Here is a 27,971-nt window from a genome sequence, read left to right as displayed (position 1 = left end):
CATGCATCAATCCACTATTAAGTTATTTCTGTCCAATTTGCCCTTTATTACCTTGTACTAACAAATCTGTACTCTGAGCCATTTTACTGAAACCTTTTTTGTCAAAATCCTTTTTTCTAATCCTTTAACTCTAACCCCCAAATGCTCATTCTTGTGCTTCCACTTTTAACCGAAAACCAGTGTGTTAGTGAAACAGAGCTATCAGAGTTTCCTGTCCCGTGTCCCAGCATCACGGCTGTGTGAGTCAGCATTTACATCCTCCACTCTGAGAGCCGACGGAGCTCAGCCTTCCCCACAAGCCTCAGCAAATCAGCAAGCGCGCTCGGAGACATCGCTGATGCTGTTGCCATAGGACTGTGGAGGGCGTAGAACCGCTGTGCTGAGAGAGAGAGAGAGAGAGAGAGAGAGAGAGAGAGGGAGGGAGAGGGTGGAGAATAAGGAGACTGGAGAGAGAGAACAGTAAGTGGGGGGAGTGAGAAACCGAAGGAAGTCTGATGGAAACTAATCCTGCTGTCACTTTTTCAGGGTTTTTATTCCTTATTCCTGGTAAGTCTACATTTCAATATGATATGAATGTTTTATGCAGTTAGATGTGTGAGTGCCCGGGGAAATGACTGGCGTCCCAGACTCCGTGGGTTGTTGACTCTCAGTTTGCAGATGGAGCTTAATGGCTAGGTGAGTATTGATGCAGTCGTCAATTTTTCTGTGACGTTTTGTTGGACATCTAAAGCAAAAGTTAAATGTCTTATTATTTCATGAAACGTCTTGTAAAGTGACACCAAATCGGACTCTCTATAATATCAAACCACATATCAAATCTCGTTCACTAGGTATTCCTGGAGATGCAGCATGATGTAAATACAGGAAGTACTGCTTTCGCTATCTTTTCTCTCATTACTGACTCCTGACCGCTCCTTTAAAAAATGTCTACTTCTGAAAACCTGTCCGGAGAGACCATGATTGTCCAACACACCCCTCTGGTTCATGGTCAGTCTGTGGGTTGTAACATGTACACCCCAGGATCGAGACCAAGTCGGCCCTGCACTTTGAGACTGACTCACACTATCTCACTGCCTGAAAAAGAAAATCTCCCAAATGAAGCACTGACCGACGACATTCATGGTCGCACTAGCACTTCCAGCACCAACAAAAGGGCAGGAATCTCAGATCCAGGTTCTGGAAACACGAAAGGATACAACTCTACAACTCTGCATAGTCGTAACCTGTTTGTTCTTGAGTTAGAGGTTAATGAGGCTGAGAAGAATTGTGGTACATATGCAAACAACCTGCATAAGTACTGGAAAGAGTACCCATTTTGCCAGTATGGGAATTCAAATGGGATCAAAGATAAGACCCTGAGGTATACCACTGCATGCAACCATAATATAAAAAATTTGGAGCATTTTGTGAGAGTCACAAATGATGAACAAATCCTTCCAGACTCAGGACTGCAAAAACTTCAAAGGAACAATGAAGACACCCCAATTTTAATGGACTGTGGAGAACAAGACTGGGCTAATGAAAACAACTGTGATGGATATGTTCCTCACATAATTAATGCCTTCTCAGATTGTGAGTCTTTCAATCAAAACCAGACCGATTATATCAGTGATTCCTCTTGCAACAGCTCTGATGGGGTGCTGGTAAATTTCAGTGCCATTTATAACAAGACTAATAATGCGGTCCCTGCTACACCATATGACCTGGACAGTCCTGCCAGGCAGTCCCAAGCATCCGGGTCCTATCACAGGGATGATGACTTCAAGCTGATTCCTTGTTGGTCTCCTTGTAAAGTTGATCCAAATTGTAACATCTACCAGGCTGACTGTAACGGTTTGTTGTCTCAGAAAACTTCTGATCTCACTCCATGTCAAGGCCAGCTGACCACGTACACCAACAATTATTACAAGCTGGTGACCTGTGATCTCTCATCTCAGTCTGCCGCTAGTCCGGCGTGGTCATCTTTGACAAGTTGCTCAGAGGCTCACAGCCACGGAAGCACAACGCCGCCCACAGAATACTTTCTCTTCAGAAAACCAGAGACAGAAGATGGGGAGGTGGTTGAAGTCGACCAAAGGGACCTCAAGGTATGGTAGTCAGAATATTGTGGTAGATCTTTTGTTTTTCTATTTTACTTTTTTCAGTTTGTGTACATATTCTTCTTTTCCAGGCTGATGAGGACACAGAACTGAATCAAAGCAAAAGTACCAGGAAGATTTCGAAGGAAAAAAACAGAAGAAAAACTTGCAACAAGACACATCATGACAAGCACAAGGATCAAGAACCCAATAGTCATGAACACACCAGTGCTACACAAGTATCTCAGAGCTGGAATAAGCAACCATGTCATTCTTTACCAAATGAGGAAAGTCTGCGCCGGGTACTGAGCTGCCCGAGCCAGATAAGTTTATCCTCACATGTTCTGAAGCAGCATAAAACCTCATTTGCAGAGCTCGCTCGCTACAAAAAGAGCTTGAGAAGTCCGTCAGTGGTGAAAAACTGCAAGGAAGATCCTACTTGCTCTCACTTCTCCCAGAAGATTTCAAATGGTCAAAGGAACACTCCTTTGGGTCAAAATGAAACCTTAATTACAAGCACGACTGGGAAGGAATCTGAAAGATCAGGGAGCTCTGAAACTGCTGGAAACATTCCACCACTGGGTAAGCAAATCAAAGATGTTATTCAAGTACTACATTTCTATTAGGAGCAGAAGGGTGGCACAGCAGTTATCATTTCCACCTCACAGCTCCAGGGATTGATACTGTGCTGTTAATGTCTGTATAGAGTTTCAGTGTGGTTTCTCCTTCTACTTTGTGTCCATGTGGGTTTCCTTCAAATGTTCCAATTTCCTCCAACCTCCCAAAACATGCCAGGAGGTGGATTGGCTAGAGTAAATTGTCCTTGGTGTGAACATATACACAGACCAGGCATAACATTATGACCACCTGCCTAATATTGTGTTTGTCCCCCTTTTGCTGGCAAAAAGCCCTGACCCATCATGCACTGTGTATTCTGACGCCTTTCTATCAGAACCAGCATTAACGTCTTCAGTAATCTGAGCAACAGTAGCTCGTCTGTTGGATTGGATCATACGGGCAAGCTGTCACTCCCCACGTCCATCAATGAGCCTTGGCCGCCCATGACCCTGTCGCGGGTTCACCACTGTTCCTTCCTTGGACCACTTTTGATAGATACTGACCACTGCAGACCGGGAACACCCCACAAGAGCTGCAGTTTTGGAGATGCTCTGTTTCAGTGGTCTAGCCATCACAATTTGGCCCTTTGTCAAACTCGCTCAAATCCTTACGCTTGTCCATTTTTCCTGCAACAACTTTGAGGACAAAATGTTCATGAGGACAAGTGCTCATAATATTATGCCTGATTGGTGTAGGTGTTGCTATGTGATGAACAGGCATCTCATCCAAGGGTAATTAACAACTTGCACCCAGGTTAGATTCCAAATCCACCATGATACCAACCATGAAAAATCACTAGCCAAAGATGTACAAATGTATATATTTATCAATATTTCTTCTAAACAGTAATTGATATAATGTATTCCTCATGTGTCTTTGCTTCCACAGAAGTTCCTGAACCATGTCTAGATGTTGTGCAGTGCACTAAACCACAGAGACCTACCTCTTTACCCATCCAGCCCTTTGTACTTCAACCACCAGGAAAGCAAACCAGCAACATCCTGGGTTCCCTGATAGACCATTACATGAGCCACAAACATGGTGCCTCCAAAAGCTCTGACATGTCCAGCCATTTAGCAAGCTCACCTTTGGACAACTATACTTCTATTCATCTGGAGGTAGCCTCATGTTCAGATAATTGCTCAACCTGTACCCCGACTCCGAATGAGCCTCACATTTGGCCCCATTGGGCTCCACCCAGCCCACTGTTCCTCCACGCTCACCCAGACCTTAAATACAGAATTCTAAATACCATAGAGCCCAGTCTGACCAATAAGAGCCCTGGTGCAAATCATACCTGCTTAGATCAAACCCATCCAACCCTTAATCCGTGTCAGACTGGCCAAGAAATGTCCATTCTCAAACCTTTTTCTAATAATGTACGGAGCTACCATCCTGATCAAGCTGTGTCACATCGGGCATCTCAAAAATTTCCAGCACCAGAACCAAGAATGCAAGAAGAGCATGTTTTTTCTCATTATACTTCATCTCCAGCCATTACCTCAGTGACATCCCTGACTACTGACACCTTCTTTAATCTTCCTGGTGTTCTTCATGCCCATCCCACTGAGGAGCTCAACACTACTGCCTTTGCATTTGGACCAAAAAAGCTACCCTGTAAGTTTTTATTTACAATTTTTAGATACAATTACTATGGTTTTATATATTTAAGTTATCCTGCTATGTACGTACAGGTTTCCTGGAGAAAGAACAGCATCAGCATGGTGACTCATCCTCTCTAGCTGATAGACCACCTGAAGAGTTCTGCTCATCACCAGATTCCTCCACTAAATCTCTTCCTATTGATCTGCTGCAGAGGAAAGGTGAGATGAGGAAACATTTCAATCCTGATGGGTTTAATCTCTTTCCAAGCGGACGATGGCCGTATCTGTAGGGCTCAGGGAATTGTGAAGAATAATACAGTATATTAGGATTTTATTACTGTTTGAAGAACAAACCAATTGACATTCATATCATGCATTCATTCATCTACAGTATCTGTTTTATCCTGGTCAGACTCATGGTCAGTCCAGAGTTGACCCCGGGAACTGGGAGTGCATACCAAACATTTTATACCCCACTATACTGTCAGTCACCTGAGTTCAGGACAAAACCAAAGACTCTAGAGCTTTGATGTAGGTAATGACAATGACAAGACATTGAAAACTGACCATAATACTGTCCATTACATCATTCCAATCAGTTTGCCTATCTAGATTTTTGCTATCTATCTATCTATCTATCTATCTATCTATCTATCTATCTATCTATCTATCTATCTATCTATCTATCTATCTATCTATCTATCTATCTATCTATCTATCTATCTGTCTGTCTGTCTGTCTGTCTGTCTGTCTGTCCTTCCAGCCATCCATCATCTGTGTTATCTTGATGAGGTGTATTGATGCAGTGTTTCTTGTCTGATAGAGAGACAGACTCAAATTTCTCTGCAGTCTCTGGTCTCTGCTTCCCTGTAGGTGCTTGTGACCTAGTTTTTAAACTCACACTGGCTTGGACTGACTAATGCACCGTGTGTGTGTGTGTGTCTGCTACTGTGAGCACACTAATCTCTTTTTTTTTTGTATTCCCCAACAATGCCATTCAGCTTCCTTTGTTCTCTTTCAGCCTCTTGAGGTCTTAAGGTTTACATATAGTACATTATAGTCAAAAATGTCTCGTCAATACGAGTCCTGGTTCCTTACTCAGTGAGCGCCGCTTGCTTTTTAGCTCACTCCATCACACCATGTGGCCTTTGTTTTTGTTCTCTGTCTCTGCCCACATCCTGTCCTGGGCAAAGATTACGATTGTCGGATTTGCTCTAAGACACAACAAACTGACAATTACTCTATTGACATTTTTAATCTAAGTTTATATACAGTATATACACTACCAGTCAAAAGTTTGGACACACCTTTTAATTCAATGTTTTTTGTTTAGGGATTTATTTTCTACATTCTAGAACAATACTAGAGATTTCAAAACTATGAAATAACACACATGGACAAGTAATCTATATGTAATGACAAAAAACAACAGTCAGTTGTTATTTTAAGACACGAAGGTCAGGTGTTCTGGAATAGTTCTTGCAAGAACAGTATTGTCAAGTGCATTTGCAAAACCCATCAAGCACCATGATGAAACTGGCTCACATGAAGACCATCCCAGTAAAGCAAGACCAAAACTTACCTCTGCTGCAGAGGAGAAGTTCATTTAGAGTTACCAGCCTCAGAAATCACCAATTAACAGCACCTCAGATTAGAGCCGTTATGAAGGCTTTACAGAGCATCAGTAGCAGACATATCTCAATATCCACTGTTCAAACGACATTATTGTGGATTTCGGGCACCTTCAGCATTATTTTACAATGTAGAAAGAAATAAACATCAGGAAAGACCATGGAATTAGAAGGTGTGTCCAAACTTTTGACTGGTAGTGTACGTATTCTTTATTTATGACCATTGATATATAATTGTATGTATTATTAAACAACATATTTTTCAAGAACCATAAGACTGCTATATTTGTAGGTCAAAATTTCATGAGCATATATTACATTTCTCTCTCTGTCTCGCTGTCTGCTTTGCTTCCTTTAGACCTGCTGAAATCTCTGAGCGTAGCAGTGGATTTAATCACAGCACACTTTGGTTCCTGCACAGACCCTAATGAGAAGGTAGTATCAGTAGAACCATGATTTAACACAGCAAAGTCTTTATTTAGTAATAAAAGTAAAACCTCACCTAGAAATTTAACTTGAAGCACGTTAAAGCAATACCACACGTATCCCACTGAGATCCAATTAGCGCCGCTTTATCTTGATCCGAGGTGCCGTTCCGGTCTAGCAGTTAATTAAATGTGTTAATGATAACACTTCTGTGTGACTTTGTATAATGGACTGTGCTGTAATCTGATCACAGTTTAGACTGGGGAACAGTTCGCTGTGTCCCCGAATCAGTCAACTGGTCCTCGATCAGCTTTGCCCAGCTTTCTGGAACATTCTCCAGGACGGGTTGAGACCCTTCAAGCTGGATTTGATTGTTGGACGACGTAGCAACAAGCCATGGAGCGTGGTGGAGGCATCAACGCAGCCAGGTTTGGGAATGCTAGTCAAATGCGTCTTTTTATGTTTATGGACAGAAAATTTCCCTTGAATATTTTATGTGCTACTTTGAAAAGGTTGGCTATTTTGGCTCTTTTTTTAAAAACCTTATTTAAATAGAAGGCGGAAATCAGTTGCAAGAAGCGATGACAGGGGGCCAAGCATTTGTAAAGAGTGTCACACACCATGTGCTTGAATTTATGGCAGTTATATTTATAAACTCTTTTTTTCTCAGGCCCATCCACCCGCATGCTGCACAGCCTGGTCTCAGTTGTTAAGAAGTGCTCAAAGTTGACCAACCACAGTATGAGGCTTAATGCTTTCTTCTTAGGTCTATTGAAGTGAGTCTTACTACAGAACATATATTTAGTACTAATGAAATAAATTGCTCTGTAGTAATAGTAATATTGTTTCACAGCCTATCTGCTTTGGAGTCCTGGTTCTTGCACTTGCACACCTGTGTAGGTAAGAGCTTGCAACTTGAAAAAGCAGTGGATGTCCCAATGATTTTTGATTATATAGTTACTTATATAAAATAAAAGAATCTGCAGTGAAAGCTATGCAAATACTAATCCTGTAGTAGTTTCCTGGTGTTGTTTATAGCATCTTGTGTTACATACCTTGTAAACCAAGCCTAGTTGATAGAAGTGTATTATTTTCCAAAATATTGACCCAAACAAAGTTCTTAGTTCTAAATATCTTGCTTGGTTTGCCTTTACGTTTAAAGATGTTAACAAATGACTCTCATGTCTTAGTTAAAACTACACAATAAACAGTGTTCCAGTTGTGAGTGAAAGCTCATTTCAGGGCTGTAAAATGATTAATATAAAGTAACAAGCCAGATGTGTTGCATGTCATTATTGCAAATCACAGTTTATCTTAAAGTATCTTTATATTCCTGTCATTTAGCAAACACCTTTATCCAGAGCGACTTACAGTTGATCTAATTTTATACAACTGAGGGTTAAGGGCCTTGCTCAGGGGCCCTGTAGTGGCAGCTTGGTGGACCTGGGATTTGAACACACAACCTTCCGAGCAGTAGTCAGGCACCTTAACCACTAAACTTCCACATCCCCTAATCTTTTAAAATACTTCTAAACATTACAGACTTCACCATTAAAATGTGTCATTTCAATCTGTTTTAACAGATGTGATTGCAGAGTACTACCACCCCTGGGCTTTCCTGGCCTTGTCCCAGGATCCGGCGTATAAATCTATCTTTCAGGATCTCCTCCTCCTGCTCCAGCCACTCTCTGAGTTGCCCTTTGACCTCCATTTGCTCTCCGAGGCAAGGCTTCAGAGGAGACAGGAGCGGAATCAACCATCCATCCAACAGTCAAGCTTTTTTACCCTGTCTGGCTGCTCATTTCTAAAGATGCCTAACAGGCAAAAAAGTGATGGACAAGCGGAAAGATCTAAATTGATGGAGAAAAGAGAACCATGTGCTTCATCAGAGATCACATGCTCCACTCGAGAAGCTGAGCAGAAATCATCTGTTTGCCCCCAAAAGAAGCGTGCTGGATGGTGGTTGAGCCATGCACCTTTTACCGAACATGTGATTGAAGCTGTTCCTCATGGACAACATGATGAGACCCTGGTGAAAAATGAGGACAGAAGGAAGGAAGAGTTCTCAGTGGGGACAGATGAGGTAAAACCTTCAAAGGAGCTGCGCTGGGCACGATTATTTGGTTCTGGAATCGGCAGCCCAGTGGCAGGAGAGAAGGAACAACGAAGCATCAAGCAAACCCAGAAAATCAGGTCAGTACCAAGAGTCAATTCTGAATTAAGACTCATGAGTTGGACATATGCAGCACGGTGGCTTAGTGGTTAGCACTGTTGCCTTGGTTCGAACAGACGGGGGCCTTTCTGTTTGGAGTTCTGCATGTTCTCCCCATGCCTGCGTGGGTTTATTCCGGGTACTCCGGTTTCCTCCCACAGTCCAAAAACATGTACATTAGGTTGATTGGTAATTTTAAATTGCCCATAGGAGTGAATGTGAGTGTGTGTGGTTGTCTGTCTATATGTGTGGCCCTGTGATGGACTGGTGACCTGTCCAGGGTGTACCCCTGTCTTTCACCCAATGTGTGCTGGGATAGGCTCCAGCAGATCCCCGTGACCCTAATTAGGAATAAAGCAGGTATAGAAAATGGAAGGATGGAGTCAGACATAGTTGAGCTCGTAGAATTTTTTTCTCCTGCAGGCCGCCTTCACAATGGCTCCAGCTGGGAGCATCGAAGATGGACCAGTTGGCCCAGTCCGTGTGGAGCAAAGAGACGAGCAAAGTCTTATCCTAACCTTAACCGCAACAACATCCCAACCGTTTCAACCAGTGAGGAGGCTCATAATATCTACATGGACATGAAGAAGTGTGAAGAGAAGCAGTCTCCTAAGCACAATTAACCTAAAGTGGTATTTTACTGATTTCTGAAAAAAAACAAAAACATTTCAGAATCTGTCAGGATTAAAACACATCCTATACAGTCATGTAGCTATTTCATCACTCTCTGTCTGTCAACATATCCGAAAAATTCTACGTAAATATATTACAAAGCAGATGTTTTCAAACCTTTCGGAGTGGATAGTAAATGTCACTGTACCACTAGTTCATATTTAACATATAAAACATCTACTACTTTAAAAATTTAATCATATTTATAGAATTATAAATCTATAATAATGATTTAGCCAATGTAGAGTTAATAAACTGACAAAAGAAAATATATTAAATATTACTAACTAGCAGGGGTGGAAAAATTCTGGAGTAATTTGTATGTTTTTACTGAACAGTATTAAAATTGAATTTTTTATTTTGTATTAAATTTTTATTTTACTGCTTATATATTTTTAATTTCCCCCTCAGTGTACTTGATTTGTACAATCTACATCTTCAAATGCCATGAGATTTCCTCTCCTATTTCATTTTCCACCTATTTTTTTAAATAGTTTTTTGACATTGTAATGTTCAATCTTAATCTTATTTTGAAATCTTAAGTAAATTTTCCCAGAGTACATCTGAAACATCTTTCGTATTTTTAATCTTCGCCATCAAACCTCAGATGTTCAGCATGTTGAGTTAAATGTACTTCAGTTTGCTAAGTTTTGCACATTATTCTAGTTAGAGAATCTAGCTAGTTCATTTCCATATATTAGCTTGCTAGATTAGTAAGTTAATGTTTTGTAAATTAGCTTGTTCAGTTAGTTTCAACTAATTGTTGATGATGTCATCCCATACACGGGTTATTAAACATTAGCTAAATGATGAGCTAAATTCCAGGTTTGTTTGACTTAGCAGAATTTATGCGAATTAGGTATTCGTCTAGGATCGTTTAAATGCAGGAGTTTGTTTAAATCTAGATCATTTTCAACTTTTAATCAATCAGGTATATACTTGACTACTTTTAAAGATTTTGACAATGTACCTATTCCTATACTTTAACTTTAGTACAGTTTCTCTAGCCTCTTTCCACTCCTGCTGATTAGCCATACACCTGATAAAATATTCTAAAATTAGATTTCTTGCCCAATTTGAGATTGTGAAAATGTCACACTATTTTATTCAGGAACACACTTGACATTCAATGCAGCTTGCTCAGAGCATCCTCCTCTAGTGGACAAAAACCCAAACTTCCCTACTCTAAACTCATGTATAATGAATATCTATGACGCGGTCATTGCTAAACGTTTCTGTATCTTTGTAAATTAATCTCTGAATCTGTGTAGATAATAATCTGAATTCACACTTCAGAACCTGCATTCAGCCACAATGACCTATAAAAAAAAAAAAGGCACCCAGTGATGCTAAGAGGTTGCTAGGTAGTTGCTATGGTATTTCATGTTGTTGCTGTGTAGTTGGAAGATTGTTGCTAGGGTGTTAATACTGTAGGTGGTTGCCAGGGTGTTTGTACTATAGGTGGTTGCTAGGGTGTTGGGACTGTAGATGGTTACTAGGGTGTTGGTACTGTAGATGGTTGCTAGGGTGTTGGTAGTGTAGATGGTTGCTAGGGTGTTGGTACTGTAGATGGTTGCTAGGGTGTTGGTAGTGTAGATGGTTACTAGGGTGGTCCCTGCAGGATCTCAGGTGGCTGATATGGTGTTCCTTTCTGGTTGCTATGGTATTCTATGTGGTTACTGGTGATGCTGAGATGTTGCTAGGATTTTCCTAGGATATGGTATTCCATGTTGTTGCTATGTAGTTTGAAGGTTATTGCTATGGTGTTGGTACTGTGGGCAGTTTGGTATTCCATATGATGCTAAGAAGCTGTTAGGATGTTCCTAGGTAGTTGCTGTGGTTCCTATGGGATCTCAGGCAGTTGATATGGTGTTGCTTTCTGGTTGCTATGGTATTCCAAGTGGTTACCAATGATGCTAAGAGGTTGTTTCTAGGGTGTTGGTACTGTAGGTGGTTGCTAGGGTGGTCCCTATGGGATTTCAGATGATTGATATGGTGTTGCTTTCTGGTTACTATGGTATTCCGAGGGGGAAAAAATGTCACTGACTGTACTTAAGGTTAAAAAGTATGCATTCCTGGTTGAAGGAGGCATTTATTTGGTCTGAGATCCGAATTTCCAGCTGTACACAGCATAAACTGTTGCCATTGTTGCTACGGTGTTGCTAAACGGTTGCTATGTAATAGCAGCTGGTTGCTAGGGTTGTACTAGTGTTCCCAGTGTTCCCCAGCATGAAAATTACACAAGCTACTGTATTCTGTATGTATCTATATTAGATAGCTCTATAGAAATATTCCTGCAAAGTATTTACCCATATTTAGTTTGCAGAGTGTAATGTACAGGTGTCCGTATTGCAGGTTCAGTATTTGAAGACAAGAAGACTGTACTTTTCTGAAAGATGTTCTATGCAGAAGTGTGACCTCTGACCGCTTGACACAGTAGGGGAGAGCGGGGGTTACACTGTTCGTTAAATTGTCATACCAAATGACAGAATGACGGAACTCTCAGGCATATATTTTCTATTTTATTATATCTTTATATTTCATTTCGGTACAGTGTTGTAGAAAGTTAAATAGAGGTCATGGACAATTTACCCCACTGTCCTCTACAATCGTCTGTTAGTGTTTTTACTCTGAAAGAACCAGTTTAGTACTGTTTTGTTTGAGATGAAGTGGGAGATATGATGACAGGCTCAGTAATGACCAAACTAAAGAGAGATTTCATAACCTCTTCATAACCACCACAAATTAGTCCTAAATAGCTCCAAGTATTCTATTCTAAAGTCTTCAGGGCAGAAAAATGGGAGGGGCTTAAACCATCTCTCCTGTCAATCACAGCAACACTAGCCAATCGTGGGCATTCGTGTTTTATTTTTTTCTTTCCATTTGACTTTCACATTTGTTTTCCTTCCTGATCCCTAAAATGTTTAAATAGTGATGATATCTTAAAACAATATTCAACGAATTATTATTCTTAGGTATTCAAATGAACTACATATCTAAATAATGATATAAATAATGAAACACATTGTGATATGTACTATGATTTCTTTTTTTAAAAAAATATTTAATTAATATTTATTTAATTGATTAAATATGTCCTAACTTTTTAATATTTAATTTCCTACTGTTTATATATATATATATATATATATATATATATATATAGGAGCACTTTATAAGGAATACTTGTAAATCTACTCAGTTATGCAATTCTTTAATCAGCCATTTATGTTATTACAGCAGATCAGTGCTGTAGGTACGAGCCAGTGGCTTCGGGTAATGTTCACGTCTACCATCGGAACGGGTTAAAAACACTCTAAAATGGTGCTGGTGAAGATTAGGATGAAAAAAAAAACACTTGATCTTTTCCCAGTCTCCATCTGTCCAGTTTCAGTGATCCTGTGCCCACTTTGGTCTCAGATTCCTGTTCTTGGCCAATGGGAGTGGAACCAAATGTGATCTTCTGCTGTCGTAGCTCATGTTAAACCTCAAGTTTAATGTTCTTGGGTGGTGCTAGCTCATGTGGTTAAGGCTCTTAGTTGTTGATCCAAAGCTCTGGGTTCAAGCCCCAGCACCACCAAGCTGCCACCATTGGGCCCTTGGTCCAGGGATGCTGCATCATGGATGACCCTGCACTATGACCCCAACCCTTCAACTATGGGATATGCGAAGAAAAAATTTCACTGTGCAGTAATGTATATGTGACAAATAAAAGGCAACTTTAATGTTTCTGAGATGCTTTTCTGTTCACCACGGCTGTAAAGAGTGATTATTTGAGATCCTGTATCCTTCCTTTTGGCTTGGTCATTTAATTTGGTCATTTCCCCCCTCATCAATACACCATTAAACTGCTGCAATTGATTTTTTTTTTTACACCATTCTATATAAACTGCAGTGCGTAAAAAATCCCAGAAGGTTTTAGAAACACTCAAACCAGCCCGACTGCCATCAACAAAGAGTATTTCCTCTGTTCTGATATTTGAGGTGAACATTAACTGACGCTCCAGACATGATCATATACATTGTGCTGCTGTTATATGTTTGTGATCGGCTGATTCAGATAACTGCATGAATGAGTTCCTTATAAAGTGCTCAGTGATACTGATGTGTATATATAAGTATGTTAAGGGATTGTCTGAGCTCCTCCTCTCTGACTAACTGAGTGACTGTAGCATTTCCTTATGAGATCTGTGTGACAATAAAGCACTGTATTATACTGTATTTAAGCTTATCTATACTTATTTGTGTGTGTGTGTGTGATAAAAATTCCTGAGCAGAAATAAAACAATACCATAATATTATGTGTAAAAATGATCCTTTACAATATAGCCAGTTACAGAACTGACTACATGAAATATGAGTATTTTCAGCATCCTGGATATACAGATATTATCATAAGACTATAATTAGGATTTCTATAGCGTCTGTGTAAACTGTTGGAATAGTTCCATGAACAAAAAGAAAAACCCCCATAAATGTTCTCCCTGTTGTTCTTAAATCTCAAAAATTGTGATATTTTTTCCTGAGTGCTGGTGATCAGACCAGCTGCTGGGGTCCATCTAAAGCTCCATGATTCATCCCTCACTCGCTGTTCGTCTTCTTGCGTGTACCGCTCAGATCCAGAGAGTTGCTGGTGAGCTGCCCGAACGTCTGTCCGTATCGGAACCTGTATCCTGTTGGCATGGCGACATGTCAGCTTAGATGAATATAACCGACTGTATGCATTACGCTAGTTTGAGTATAGAAACATCAGTGACATATCTGACATATAAAATTTATATAATTCATATTCATATAAAATTATTCTTTGAGAAATTTATATCAGAAAAATGGAACCCGATTATTAATGGATCCAGAAACATTAACATGGGAAAAGAAACAAATGAAAAATCAAATCTAACAAAAAAACATTTTTTTTTAAATTATATATGAATTGTGTGAAAATAAATAATTAAAATAAATTGAAGTAAATAATTTGTGAAAATAATATTAAAAAAAAATAATGAATAGTATGTGAAGAAAATCACATTAAAAATAAATTGTGCAAAAAACATGAAAATCAAATAACACATGGAAATAAATGAATCATTTAAAAATCACATGGGAAATTAAATTAAAATGTGAATGAATTATGTGTAAAGAAAATTGTGAAAAAAAAATCTAAAAGTAAATATAAAAGAATTATTTACAGAAATCACATGAAAATGAATCAGGTAAAAATAACGTTCAACAAAAACTTCAAAATAAATTAATTGTAAAAAATAATGTGAAAATTAATTAAATGTAAAAAAAAAATAATCCTATGAAATTATATGTTCAAATAAATAAATTATGTTAAAAAAAAGTAAAAGTAAAAAATAAATTGTGTGTAAAAAAAAAATTGTAAAAATTAATGAACGTTTTAAAATAAATAAGCGTAAACATTACAATGAAAAGATTTAAAAGATAATTAAAAGATAAATTATTCAGGTGTGAAAATAAATGAATCATGTATAAACATGAAAGTCGGAAAACATGAAAAATGTGAGGTGAAGTGTTTATATTTAAAGTGATTTTTTGTGTAAAGGTTTAAGTTAAAGCTGCTTGATGTTTGATACACATTTATTATAATAATATATTTATTCTAGCGCTCGTCTCTGTATATTTCAGCTTGAAAGGCAGCCGGTACCTGGCACGTGTCCAGTGTAGCGGGGCAGCAGGCCACGGTGTGTGGGGTAGATGGTGGGCGCTGAGACCAGATTGTCATCGCTCTCTCTTGTCAGGCCGAGCGCACTGTGACTCGCCTTCATCTGCTTGCCAAACTGGATAAGTGCCTTATTGGTGGTGATGGGAAAGCTGGAACCCATCAGGAACCTGGCTCTGGGGACGTAGCCAGTAAAACCTGCAAACACACCGGGATGAAGGCATTAAAGGTTAAGGCTTAGTGCTCAATATCTCAGTAAATACTGTTTACAACATACTCTATATGTTTAACACTTCATATATACAATTCATAATTCTAAAATGAGACATTTAAAATTAAATGATAATTAATATTTTAATATTTATTATTATTTTTAATATCAGGTGTTAGTCTAAAAGTCAGCAAACAAATAATTTATTATAATATATTTTTATATTAATTTATTTAAATTATATTAATTCAATAAAATTTTACTTGTATAAAACATTGTTGAAAAGCAGTTTTAAGAAATATATACATAATAATAATAATAATAATAATAATAATAATAATAATAATAATAATAATAAATTAATGTGAACAAAACTATGAACTTCAGCGTTAATTTGTTGTGCACATGCAGAATGTAAAGAGAGTAAATCTGGCTGTGCTTTCAGAGTGGGAGGGGCTTACACCGTCTCCCCTGTCAATCACAGCAGCACTAGCCAATTGTGGGTATCTGTGTGGTCATGTATGTGGAAGAGGGCAGAGAGCACTTTTCTCCAAATTGGGGGAAAAAAAAGGATTTGCTGTTTTTATCTTAATGTCTGTGAAACCCAAATTCATTTTTCCATTCGTTCAGGACTTAATAATAATAAATAATAACAATATACACTGATCAGGCATAACATTATGACCACTTGCATAATATTGTGTTGGTCCCCCTTTTGCCTACAAAACAGCCCTGACCCATCCTGCACTGTGTATTCTGACCCCTTTCTATCAGAACCAGCATTAACTTCAGCAGTCTGAGCAGCAGTAGCTCGCCTGTTGGATCGGCTCACACGGGCCAGCCTTCTCTCCCCACGTGCATCAATGAGCCTCGGCCGCCCATGACCCTGTCGCTAGTTCACCACTGTTCCTTCCTTGGACCACTTTTGATAGATACTGACCACTGCAGACCGGGAACACCCCCACAAGAGCTGCAGTTTTGGAGATGCTCTGATCCAGTGGTCTAGCCATCACAATTTGGCCCTTCATCAAACTCGCTCAAATCCTTACACTTGTCCATTTTTCCTGCTTCTAACATCAACTTTGAGGACAAAATGTTCACTTGCTGCCTAATATATCCCACCCACTAACAGGTGCCATGATGAGGAGATCATCAGTCTTATTCACGTCACCTGGCACTGGTCATAATGTTATGGCTGGTGTATATATGATATCAAGCACTAAACTTATTTAAGGAAAGGTATTTGGTAGTAATAATAATAATAATATAATAATAATAATAATAATATAATATATAATAATATAATAATAATAATATATATAGCAGTGAATGTCGTTATGTCCTGAGAAAGGTGTGTGTGTCTTACCTGAAATGAAGTACTTGTGTGGGCTGCTGTCGTCCATCGAATATGGAGAGTCCAGGGGTTTCCAGCGGTCCAGGGATTTATAGGGAATCGCTTCTTCAGAGATGGCCACCAAAGGAGTGTTCAGGGTCCGCGGCTACAGTGAACAAAAAAAGAAGAAAAGTCGATTAGCTGAAATATGTTTGTCTGAACTTTCAGCTGTGTACTGAAGTGACCAGACTAACAAAACAACACAATTTAATCCTTATAGGGTTTCAGGGTTTAAGCTTGTAATTACAAACACAATAGTAGCGGTAATACCATCACAGGGGGTAGTAGTAGTATTAAATGTAGTAGCTATGATATCAGCAATGACATCAGTGTGTGAATCAGTGTGTATCAGAGTGTATCAGAGTGTATTAGAGTGTGAATCAGTGTGTATCAGAGTGTATTAGAGTGTGAATCAGTGTGTATCAGTGTGAATCAGTGTGTATCAGTGTGTATCAGAGTGTATTAGAGTGTGAATCAGTGTGTATCAGAGTGTATCAGTGTGTATCAGAGTGTGAATCAGTGTGTATCAGAGTGTATCAGTGTGTATCAGAGTGTGAATCAGTGTGTATCAGTGTGTATCAGTGTGTATCAGAGTGTATTAGAGTGTGAATCAGTGTGTATCAGTGTGTATCAGTGTGTATCAGAGTGTATTAGAGTGTGAATCAGTGTGTATCAGTGTGTATCAGAGTGTATTAGAGTGTGAATCAGTGTGTATCAGAGTGTGAATCAGTGTGTATCAGAGTGTGAATCAGTGTGTATCAGTGTGTATCAGAGTGTGAATCAGAGTGTATTAGAGTGTGAATCAGTGTGTATCAGTGTGTATCAGAGTGTATTAGAGTGTGAATCAGTGTGTATCAGAGTGTGAATCAGTGTGTATCAGTGTGTATCAGAGTGTGAATCAGTGTGTATCAGTGTGAATCAGTGTGTATCAGAGTGTATTAGAGTGTGAATCAGTGTGTATCAGTGTGTATCAGTGTGTATCAGAGTGTATTAGAGTGTGAATCAGTGTGTATCAGTGTGTATCAGAGTGTATTAGAGTGTGAATCAGTGTGTATCAGAGTGTGAATCAGTGTGTATCAGTGTGTATCAGAGTGTATTAGAGTGTGAATCAGTGTGTATCAGTGTGTATCAGAGTGTATTAGAGTGTGAATCAGTGTGTATCAGTGTGTATCAGAGTGTATTAGAGTGTGAATCAGTGTGTATCAGTGTGTATCAGAGTGTATTAGAGTGTGAATCAGTGTATCAGTGTGTATCAGAGTGTGAATCAGTGTGTATCAGAGTGTATTAGAGTGTGAATCAGTGTGTATCAGTGTGAATCAGTGTGTATCAGTGTGTATCAGAGTGTATTAGAGTGTGAATCAGTGTGAATCAGTGTGTATCAGAGTGTATTAGAGTGTGAATCAGTGTGTATCAGTGTGAATCAGTGTGTATCAGAGTGTATTAGAGTGTGAATCAGTGTGAATCAGTGTGTATCAGAGTGTATTAGAGTGTGAATCAGTGTGTATCAGTGTGTATCAGAGTGTATTAGAGTGTGAATCAGTGTGTATCAGTGTGTATCAGAGTGTATTAGAGTGTGAATCAGTGTGTATCAGTGTGTATCAGAGTGTATTAGAGTGTGAATCAGTGTGTATCAGTGTGTATCAGAGTGTATTAGAGTGTGAATCAGTGTGTATCAGTGTGTATCAGAGTGTATTAGAGTGTGAATCAGTGTGTATCAGTGTGTATCAGAGTGTATTAGAGTGTGAATCAGTGTATCAGTGTGTATCAGAGTGTGAATCAGTGTGTATCAGAGTGTGAATCAGTGTGTATCAGTGTGTGTATCAGTGTGTATCAGAGTGTATTAGAGTGTGTATCAGAGTGTATCAGAGTGTGAATCAGTGTGTATCAGTGTGTATCAGAGTGTGAATCAGTGTGTATCAGTGTGAATCAGTGTGTATCAGAGTGTATTAGAGTGTGAATCAGTGTGTATCAGTGTGTATCAGAGTGTGAATCAGTGTGTATCAGTGTGTATCAGAGTGTATTAGAGTGTGAATCAGTGTGTATCAGTGTGTATCAGAGTGTGAATCAGTGTGTATCAGTGTGTATCAGTGTGTATCAGAGTGTATTAGAGTGTGAATCAGTGTGTATCAGTGTGTATCAGAGTGTATTAGAGTGTGAATCAGTGTATCAGTGTGTATCAGAGTGTGAATCAGTGTGTATCAGTGTGTGTATCAGTGTGTGTATCAGAGTGTATTAGAGTGTGTATCAGAGTGTATCAGAGTGTATTAGAGTGTGAATCAGTGTGTATCAGTGTATTAGAGTGTGTATCAGTGTGTATCAGTGTGTATCAGAGTGTATCAGAGTGTGAATCAGTGTGTATCAGTGTGTATCAGTGTGTATCAGAGTGTATCAGAGTGTGAATCAGTGTGTAAATCAGTGTATATCAGTGTGTGAATCAGTGTGAATCAGTGTGTGAATCAATGTGTGTATCAGAGTGTATCAGAGTGTGAATCAGTGTGAATCAGTGTGTATCAGAGTGTGAATCAGTGTGTATCAGAGTGTGTATCAGTGTGTATCAGAGTGTATCAGAGTGTGAATCAGTGTGTGAATCAGTGTGTATCTGAGTGTGAATCAGTGTGTGAATCAGTGTGTATCTGAGTGTGAATCAGTGTGTGAATCAGTGTGTATCAGAGTGTGAATCAGTGTGTGAATCAGTGTGTGAATCAGTGTGTATCAGTGTGTGAATCAGTGTGAATCAGTGTGTGAATCAGTGTGTATCAGAGTGTGAATCAGTATGTATCAGTGTGTGAATCAGTGTGTATCAGAGTGTGAATCAGTGTGTAACAGAGTGTGTATCAGTGTGTGAATCAGTGTGTATCAGAGTGTGAATCAGTGTGTGAATCAGTGTGTATCAGTGTGTGAATCAGTATGTATCAGTGTGTGAATCAGTGTGTATCAGAGTGTGAATCAGTGTGTATCAGTGTGTGAATCAGTATGTATCAGTGTGTGAATCAGTATGTATCAGTGTGTGAATCAGTGTGTATCAGAGTGTGAATCAGTGTGTATCAGAGTGTGAATCAGTGTGTATCTGAGTGTGAATCAGTGTGAATCAGTGTGTGAATCAGTGTGTATCAGAGTGTGAATCACTGTGTGAATCAGTGTGTAACAGAGTGTGAATAAGTGTGAATCAGTGTGTATCAGTGTGTATCAGAGTGTATTAGAGTGTGAATCAGTGTGTATCAGTGTGTGAATCAGTGTGTATCAGTGTGTATCAGAGTGTGAATCAGTGTGTATCAGTGTGAATCAGTGTGTATCAGAGTGTATTAGAGTGTGAATCAGTGTGTATCAGTGTGTATCAGAGTGTATTAGAGTGTGAATCAGTGTGTATCAGAGTGTGAATCAGTGTGTATCAGTGTGTATCAGAGTGTATTAGAGTGTGAATCAGTGTGTATCAGTGTGTATCAGAGTGTATTAGAGTGTGAATCAGTGTGTATCAGAGTGTGAATCAGTGTGTATCAGTGTGTATCAGAGTGTATTAGAGTGTGAATCAGTGTGTATCAGTGTGTATCAGAGTGTATTAGAGTGTGAATCAGAGTACCAGTGTGTATCAGAGTGTGAATCAGTGTGAATCAGTGTGTATCAGAGTGTATTAGAGTGTGAATCAGTGTATCAGTGTGTATCAGAGTGTGAATCAGTGTGTATCAGTGTGTATCAGTGTGTATCAGAGTGTATCAGAGTGTATTAGAGTGTGTATCAGAGTGTATCAGAGTGTATTAGAGTGTGAATCAGTGTGAATCAGTGTGTATCAGTGTGTATCAGAGTGTATTAGAGTGTGAATCAGTGTATCAGTGTGTATCAGAGTGTGAATCAGTGTGTATCAGTGTGTGTATCAGTGTGTATCAGTGTGTATCAGAGTGTATTAGAGTGTGAATCAGTGTGTATCAGTGTATTAGAGTGTGTATCAGTGTGTATCAGTGTGTATCAGTGTATTAGAGTGTGAATCAGTGTGTATCAGTGTATTAGAGTGTGTATCAGTGTGTATCAGTGTGTATCAGAGTGTATCAGAGTGTGAATCAGTGTGTAAATCAGTGTATATCAGTGTGTGAATCAGTGTGAATCAGTGTGTATCAGAGTGTGAATCAGTGTGTATCAGAGTGTGTATCAGTGTGTATCAGAGTGTATCAGAGTGTGAATCAGTGTGTGAATCAGTGTGTATCAGAGTGTATCAGAGTGTGAATCAGTGTGTGAATCAGTGTGTATCTGAGTGTGAATCAGTGTGAATCAGTGTGTGAATCAGTGTGTATCAGAGTGTGAATCAGAGTGTGAATCAGTGTGTATCAGTGTGTGTATCAGTGTGTATCAGTGTGTATCAGAGTGTATTAGAGTGTGAATCAGTGTATCAGTGTGTATCAGAGTGTGAATCAGTGTGTATCAGTGTGTGTATCAGTGTGTATCAGTGTGTATCAGAGTGTATTAGAGTGTGAATCAGTGTATCAGTGTGTATCAGAGTGTGAATCAGTGTGTATCAGTGTGTGTATCAGTGTGTATCAGTGTGTATCAGAGTGTATTAGAGTGTGAATCAGTGTGTATCAGTGTATTAGAGTGTGTATCAGTGTGTATCAGTGTGTATCAGAGTGTATCAGAGTGTGAATCAGTGTGTAAATCAGTGTATATCAGTGTGTGAATCAGTGTGAATCAGTGTGTGAATCAATGTGTGTATCAGAGTGTATCAGAGTGTGAATCAGTGTGAATCAGTGTGTATCAGAGTGTGAATCAGTGTGTATCAGAGTGTGTATCAGTGTGTATCAGAGTGTATCAGAGTGTGAATCAGTGTGTGAATCAGTGTGTATCAGAGTGTATCAGAGTGTGAATCAGTGTGTGAATCAGTGTGTATCTGAGTGTGAATCAGTGTGAATCAGTGTGTGAATCAGTGTGTATCAGAGTGTGAATCAGTGTGTGAATCAGTGTGTATCTGAGTGTGAATCAGTGTGAATCAGTGTGTGAATCAGTGTGTATCAGAGTGTGAATCAGTGTGTATCAGAGTGTATCAGTGTGTGAATCAGTGTGAATCAGTGTGTGAATCAGTGTGAATCAGTGTGTGAATCAGTGTGTATCAGTGTGTGAATCAGTGTGAATCAGTGTGTGAATCAGTGTGTATCAGAGTGTGAATCAGTATGTATCAGTGTGTGAATCAGTGTGTATCAGAGTGTGAATCAGTGTGTATCAGAGTGTGAATCAGTGTGTATCAGTGTGTGAATCAGTATGTATCAGTGTGTGAATCAGTATGTATCAGTGTGTATCAGAGTGTGAATCAGTGTGTATCAGAGTGTGAATCAGTGTGTGAATCAGTGTGTATCTGAGTGTGAATCAGTGTGTGAATCAGTGTGTATCTGAGTGTGAATCAGTGTGTGAATCAGTGTGTATCAGAGTGTGAATCAGTGTGTGAATCAGTGTGTATCTGAGTGTGAATCAGTGTGAATCAGTGTGTGAATCAGTGTGTATCAGAGTGTGAATCACTGTGTGAATCAGTGTGTAACAGAGTGTGAATAAGTGTGAATCAGTGTGTGAATCAGTGTGTATCAGAGTGTGAATCAGTGTGTGAATCAGTGTGTATCTGAGTGTGAATCAGTGTGAATCAGTGTGTATCAGAGTGTGAATCACTGTGTGAATCAGTGTGTATCAGAGTGTGAATCAGTGTGTGAATCAGTGTGTATCAGAGTGTGAATCAGTGTGTGAATCAGTGTGTATCTGAGTGTGAATCAGTGTGAATCAGTGTGTATCAGAGTGTGAATCACTGTGTGAATCAGTGTGTAACAGAGTGTGTATCTGAGTGTGAATCAGTGTGTATCAGAGTGTGAATCAGTGTGTGAATCAGTGTGAATCAGTGTGTAACAGAGTGTGTATCTGAGTGTGAATCAGTGTGTATCAGAGTGTGAATCACTGTGTGAATCAGTGTGTATCAGAGTGTGAATCACTGTGTGAATCAGTGTGTATCAGAGTGTGAATCAGTGTGTGAATCAGTGTGTGAATCAGTGTGTATCTGAGTGTGAATCAGTGTGAATCAGTGTGTGAATCAGTGTGTATCAGAGTGTGAATCACTGTAAATCAGTGTGTAACAGAGTGTGTATCTGAGTGTGAATCAGTGTGTATCAGAGTGTGTATCTGAGTGTGAATCAGTGTGTATCAGAGTGTCTATCTGAGTGTGAATCAGTGTGTATCAGAGTGTGAATCAGTGTGTATCAGAGTGTGAATCACTGTGTGAATCAGTGTGTAACAGAGTGTGTATCTGAGTGTGAATCAGTGTGTATCAGAGTGTGTATCCACAGATTGGAAGCAGTGTAGAAGTCTCACAGTGTCCAGATTACAGACTGCACACTACAGTGACTGACTCTGACACTTGATCTCGCCTCCATTCATAATTAAACGCGAGCGACTCGACACCGGGATCCTGGGGCAAGGGCAAATGAGAGGTGACAAAGGTCACTTAAAACTGTGTGTGTGTGTGTATTACCTTGATGTCTGGAAATGCTCGGTCGACTGCCGGTAGCACGTCAGCTGTAGCCGGCCGAATTCTCACCTTCCGCTCTGAATCAAACTCACTAATTGCTTCTCGACACGTCTCTGCGTAGGTCTTGGAGAAATAATTCTGACTTCTGGGGATGAAACCTTGCCGTGAAAAACACAAGGTTTAGTTTTAGTGCAATAATAGTAGCAGTACATCCACATTTGATGGTTATAACCTGCTATAATATTTAATAACAAGCTCTAAAACGTAAAAAACATTCTTAGAGCTTTTACAAAACTGTTATAGCTCATGAGAGCTGTTATAACATGTTATAGCACAGAGTAACATGTTATTACTTGTCAGTAAACAAGCTGTAATTGTATCTTTTTAAACAGTTATAACCTCTTTTAATGTTGTTATAACCTATAAAAAATCCATAACATCAGCTGACTGTTATAACGTTATAACCTCAAATGACGTGAGAAAATATCATACCAGTATGTCTTAAACCTTATAGCTCGTTTTTAAAAACGTTATAAACTATGATTAATGCATTAACCTAGAAACACCATTTTATAAACTTGACCTGTTATAACATGTTATAGCTGTTATATATAACCACGTTATATCAAAGCATTAACACTTAGGACCTATAGAACTGTTATAACCTATGATAAATAAATTAAGCTAGAAATTATCTGGGAATTGTGATTGTTATAACGTTATAATCTTAATCTAATCTAAACCTAATGTAATCTAATCTTAATCTAATCTAATCTAAATCTAATCTTAATCTAACCTCATCTTGATCTTTATCTTAATCTAATTTAATCTAACTAAGCTTAATCTAATCCAATCTGGTCTAATCTTAATCTCATTGTAATCTTTATCTTAATCTAATCCAATCCAATCTAATCTTAATCTAATCTAATCTAATCTAATCTAATCTAATCTAATCTTAATTTAATCTAATCTTAATCTAATCTTAATCTAATCTAATCTAATCCAATCCAATCTAATCTAATCTGGACGGCTGTAACAGCTCTAACCCGTGTAGCCTGGTATCATCCTCTGCAGCATTTTCCCGCGTCCTGTCCCTCTCCTCCAGATCTCCTCCCTCGTCCCCGTGTCCCTTTCTGAACTCAGCACCAGTCTGGGAGAGCGTGAAATCTCGGGCGTGGTCAGGAGCTGAGCCGTGAGCTGACTGTACGGCTTCCCCATGTGATACTTCAGCTGTGGACAGTAACCTGCATAGCTGCATCATAACCACGTCACTCTGTTAGCATAGCAATGATGGATAAATAAGTAAAAAAATAAAAAGAGAAATACATTTCTGTTCTGATTTGATCTTAAATACATTTTATAGCAGTCTTAATAAAACAGAATGATTTAAAGGAACTATTGGTGGTGATTAAAAGTATTGGCACCCCATGGGTGGATGGAGGAATGAAATTATTATTATTATTATTATTGTTGTTGTTGTTTTTATTATTATTACTGTTGTTGTAGGTGGTGGGATATATTAGGCAGCAAGTCAACATTATGTCCTCAAAGTTGATGTGTTAGAAGGTGGTCATAATGTTATGGCTGATGGGGGAGCTTTACTCCAAATTGTCAACACCTTCTGACCAATCAGAATTGAGAATTCAGCAGCGCTGTGGTGTAAAAACACGCTCTAATTTCCAGCACCATAGGATTACAGTAGAGTAAAATGACACCTTTTTATTTTCTTATTACTGTTTACTCTATGACTCTATTCGCCTTTCTTATCAAATGTTTTCCTTGATTTTTATTCCACATCATCGATCTATCACACTGCAGGACAAAGCTTTCGGGCACTTTACATCTGGAAATTTTATATATATATATATATATATGTGTGTGTATATTAAATGTGAAGGCAATGAGCGCATTTTAAATTCTTTAAAATTATTTTTTAAATGGTGAATCTTCTGAGTTTTAATTAGACACCTTTATCACACGAGAGGGAGCGGCTTTTGTTTTGTGTGTGTGTGTGTGTGTGTGTTTACAGAAATCTTTAACAAAAATGACCACATTTTGGGGCTAGAATTTTAAAGGATCTGCCCCTTAATAATAATAATAATAATAATAATAATAATAATAATAATAATAAGTAATGCTTAGATGTGTTGTTATTGCTTTAGTGCCCTTTGAACTGGTTGCTCTTGGTTACAGTTAATCACAGTAGCTTCACTAACCAGCACAAGACCAGTCCTAAACTTTATTTTTGATGAATAAAATTAAATTCTAAGATTTGTCGAAGATCAGCTCTAATTTATTCATGCGCATTCATTTAGATTAAGATTTAATTATGGTGAAAAAAACACAGAAAGTTTTACTTTGTCCGAAAATCAGTGTCAAAAGATTTCAGAAGAATCCCCATAAACATTAGGATGAGTGTGACCTCAGCTCGGTACTGACCCCGGGATGTAGTGCGGCTCGGGGGTCACCAACATCCTGCTGAATTTCGGAGGGAATTTCTCCATCGGTCTAGGCTCGTCTCGCGCTCTGTGTGTGTGTGTGTGTGTGTGTGTGCGTGTGTGTGTGTGTGTGTGTTTGGATTGAAGCGGTTGCCATAGTGTTCCTCTGCCAAGAAATAGGATCGCGCAGGTGTCTCCGGCGGTGACGTCATGACGTCATGACGTCAGGTTCAACGCGATCACCACCCGTTCTCAGATTCGGCTCATTAAAATAAAATAAAATAAAATAAAATAAAATAAAATGGAATAAGATAAAAAATAAAATATTATAAAATAAAATAAAGTAAAATAAAATAAAATATAAAAAATAAAATAAAAATATAACAAACTATAAAAAATATATAAAAATATTTTTTTTAAATAAAATAAAATATACACTTTTTATTTTAAAATCGTCATGTAAAAAACTAATAGAATCTCTAAAATGGCTCAAAAATATCTCTCTTCTCTCCCCTTATTTTATAGAAGTGAAATTGAAGCTGATTTATATTGATTTTTTCTATTTAAAAAAATGATATTAAAATATTGTCAATTTATTTATTTGTTTGCTTGCTGGTTTATTTATAATTAGTGATACTGGTCATTCATTTATTTTTTAAATATTTTTTATTATGGTCTTGTCCACGAATTTCCTGTTTAAATGCGAATAAATATTACTGAAGAGAAATGAAATTTATAATACATGGTTAAGGATGATTTATCCCAATTTAATTTTGTCCCAGATTGAAAATTTAATGATAAAAATTTCATATTTATATCAGAATAATGATGAATTAAATTAAATTAAAACAAATATATAAATAAATAAATAAACAAACAAACAAACAAATAAATAAATGCAGCATTGTCTATAAGTGTTTGAAAAAAATTCTAGACTGAAATATATATTTGATATATGAATAAATATTAATTTACTTTTAACGTTGTCATTTTTAAATGTTATAATTTTTAAAAATAATTTTAATATTTTCATCTTTCAGTAAAGTACATTATAAATAAAAGCGCTATACAAATTGAATTGAATGGAATATACTGTATTTTTGCGGATTGTGATCTTCAGCGCCGTCTAGTGGCCGATATCAGAACAACACCCTGCGTTTTATTCAGCACCAACTGCTTTACCTTTTCTATTTTTTCTGTCTGTACAATCTGAGCTGAGATACTACATGCTAAAACCCCCAGATGCCTCGCTGTATTATTATATTGCCACAGAGCAACTCCACGTTTAATCAGATAGTAAGTCTCCTGTTCTTTTGTACAAAGTTTTGGCCCCCTACTCTTTAGTCCAGATTAATGTAAAGAAACAACTTCAGGATGTTATTAGAGTGTATGATTGTTCACAGCACAATACAGCCCACGTATAAACATCAACAATGTTTGCCATTCCATTACGATCACAAAGCTAATTGTTCTGGTTTAGTCACAGTGTCTGAATAGCAGTAAGGCAGAGATGGCATTTCTGGATTGGATTTAGTTGAGTGGGAGTTATTGTCTGCTGAGTCACTGTGTGTGTTTGGTCTAGATTAGCCGAGTCAGACCTAGCACTTTAAATCAGGTGCTTGTACAAATCCAGTCAAGTAGAAAAGCGAGGAAGAGAAAACACACTGGTGGCTTTTCTATTTTTTCTTTTCTTTCTTTTTGTAATAAGTAAAGATTTCAGGAGTCTCTGTGACCGTTCAAGAGACTCAGCTGTACGTTTGTACAGGAGCAACAACCTGATTGTAACTAAATTTATCACTTGTCATGTAAACAGCTTGGTTGTTGTTGTTGGTTGAGAGAGAGAGAGAGAGAGAAAAGAATAGGAATGACAAGAAGTCGACGGGAACAACTGTCTATAACCGTTATAACGAACGTAAATGACAACAGGAAGTCACTCGATTGACATTAATATCATTGAACGATTAAAAAGCAGGCTCGTTGGTAAAACATTAAGCTTTAATTGTTGTGGGATAAGAGAAATTAGGCGCCTTAGAATATTCTGTTATAAGAAAACAATTAGCAATTAGTTTCCAATAACAGTGTTTTATTCCTTTTTTACTTTATTGGTGTAAATTGGGAACAGTATGGGGTGTAGGACTGAACCTTGAGGTACACCTTGTATTAAAGTGAATATTGCTTCCGTTTAGTTATATAATATAGCTTCCGAGGCAGTGGTGGCTCAAGTGGTTAAAGCTCTGGGTTGTTGATCACCAAGCTCCACTGTTGGGCCCCTGAGCAAGGCCCTTAACCCTCTCTGCTCCAGGGGTGCTGTATCATAGCTGCCCCTGCGCTCTGACCCAACTTCCTCAGCTGGGACATGTGAAGAAAAGAATTCCACTCTGCTGTAATGTCTGTGTGGTGATAATAAAGGCTTCATGCCCTCAGTTCTAGTTTGTAAATTTAGACAGATTGTTTTAGGGAAACTGAACTTATGATACTACTGAAATATAAAAAAAGCTTTTTTTAATAAGAGTACAAT

The 27,971-nt window shown here is 38.3% G+C and overlaps 2 protein-coding genes across 5 annotated transcripts; one reads left to right on the top strand and one right to left on the bottom strand.

Annotated features, from left to right (window-relative positions):
- Positions 1-444: 444 nt before the first annotated feature.
- On the top strand, positions 445-13,462 carry LOC131366542 (AP-4 complex accessory subunit RUSC2). Of its 4 annotated transcripts, none has more exons than XR_009206837.1 (11): positions 445-675; positions 831-2,087; positions 2,171-2,660; positions 3,585-4,313; positions 4,391-4,519; positions 6,290-6,366; positions 6,611-6,785; positions 7,028-7,133; positions 7,211-7,257; positions 7,702-7,833; positions 7,941-8,058. XR_009206837.1 is itself a non-coding variant. In XM_058411067.1 (11 exons), exons 2-11 carry the CDS (start codon positions 924-926, stop codon positions 9,084-9,086), a joined length of 3,621 nt encoding a protein of 1,206 aa, XP_058267050.1. In that variant the 5' UTR covers positions 445-675; positions 831-923; the 3' UTR covers positions 9,087-13,462. The 4 variants fall into 4 exon arrangements, 3 of the variants coding, with proteins under 3 accessions (XP_058267050.1, XP_058267053.1, XP_058267052.1); XM_058411067.1 differs by lacking the exon at positions 7,702-7,833 and adding an exon at positions 8,993-13,462 and having other exon boundaries at positions 7,941-8,550; XM_058411069.1 differs by lacking the exon at positions 7,702-7,833 and adding an exon at positions 8,993-13,462 and having other exon boundaries at positions 473-546; positions 7,941-8,550.
- Positions 13,463-13,513: 51 nt separating this feature from the next.
- cimip2b (ciliary microtubule inner protein 2B) lies at positions 13,514-25,560 on the bottom strand. The gene is made up of 6 exons (XM_058411071.1): positions 25,455-25,560; positions 24,062-24,267; positions 23,019-23,173; positions 16,502-16,634; positions 14,910-15,122; positions 13,514-13,914 (listed from the first exon to the last, which is right to left on the bottom strand). Exons 1-6 carry the CDS (start codon positions 25,517-25,519, stop codon positions 13,823-13,825), a joined length of 864 nt encoding a protein of 287 aa, XP_058267054.1. The 5' UTR covers positions 25,520-25,560; the 3' UTR covers positions 13,514-13,822.
- Positions 25,561-27,971: the final 2,411 nt, after the last annotated feature.

The sequence above is a fragment of the Hemibagrus wyckioides genome, linkage group LG16, assembly GCF_019097595.1.
Source record: "Hemibagrus wyckioides isolate EC202008001 linkage group LG16, SWU_Hwy_1.0, whole genome shotgun sequence".
NCBI lineage: Eukaryota > Metazoa > Chordata > Actinopteri > Siluriformes > Bagridae > Hemibagrus > Hemibagrus wyckioides.
Note: the sequence above shows the minus strand (reverse complement) of the source record. Positions and strands in the feature narration are given on the sequence as shown.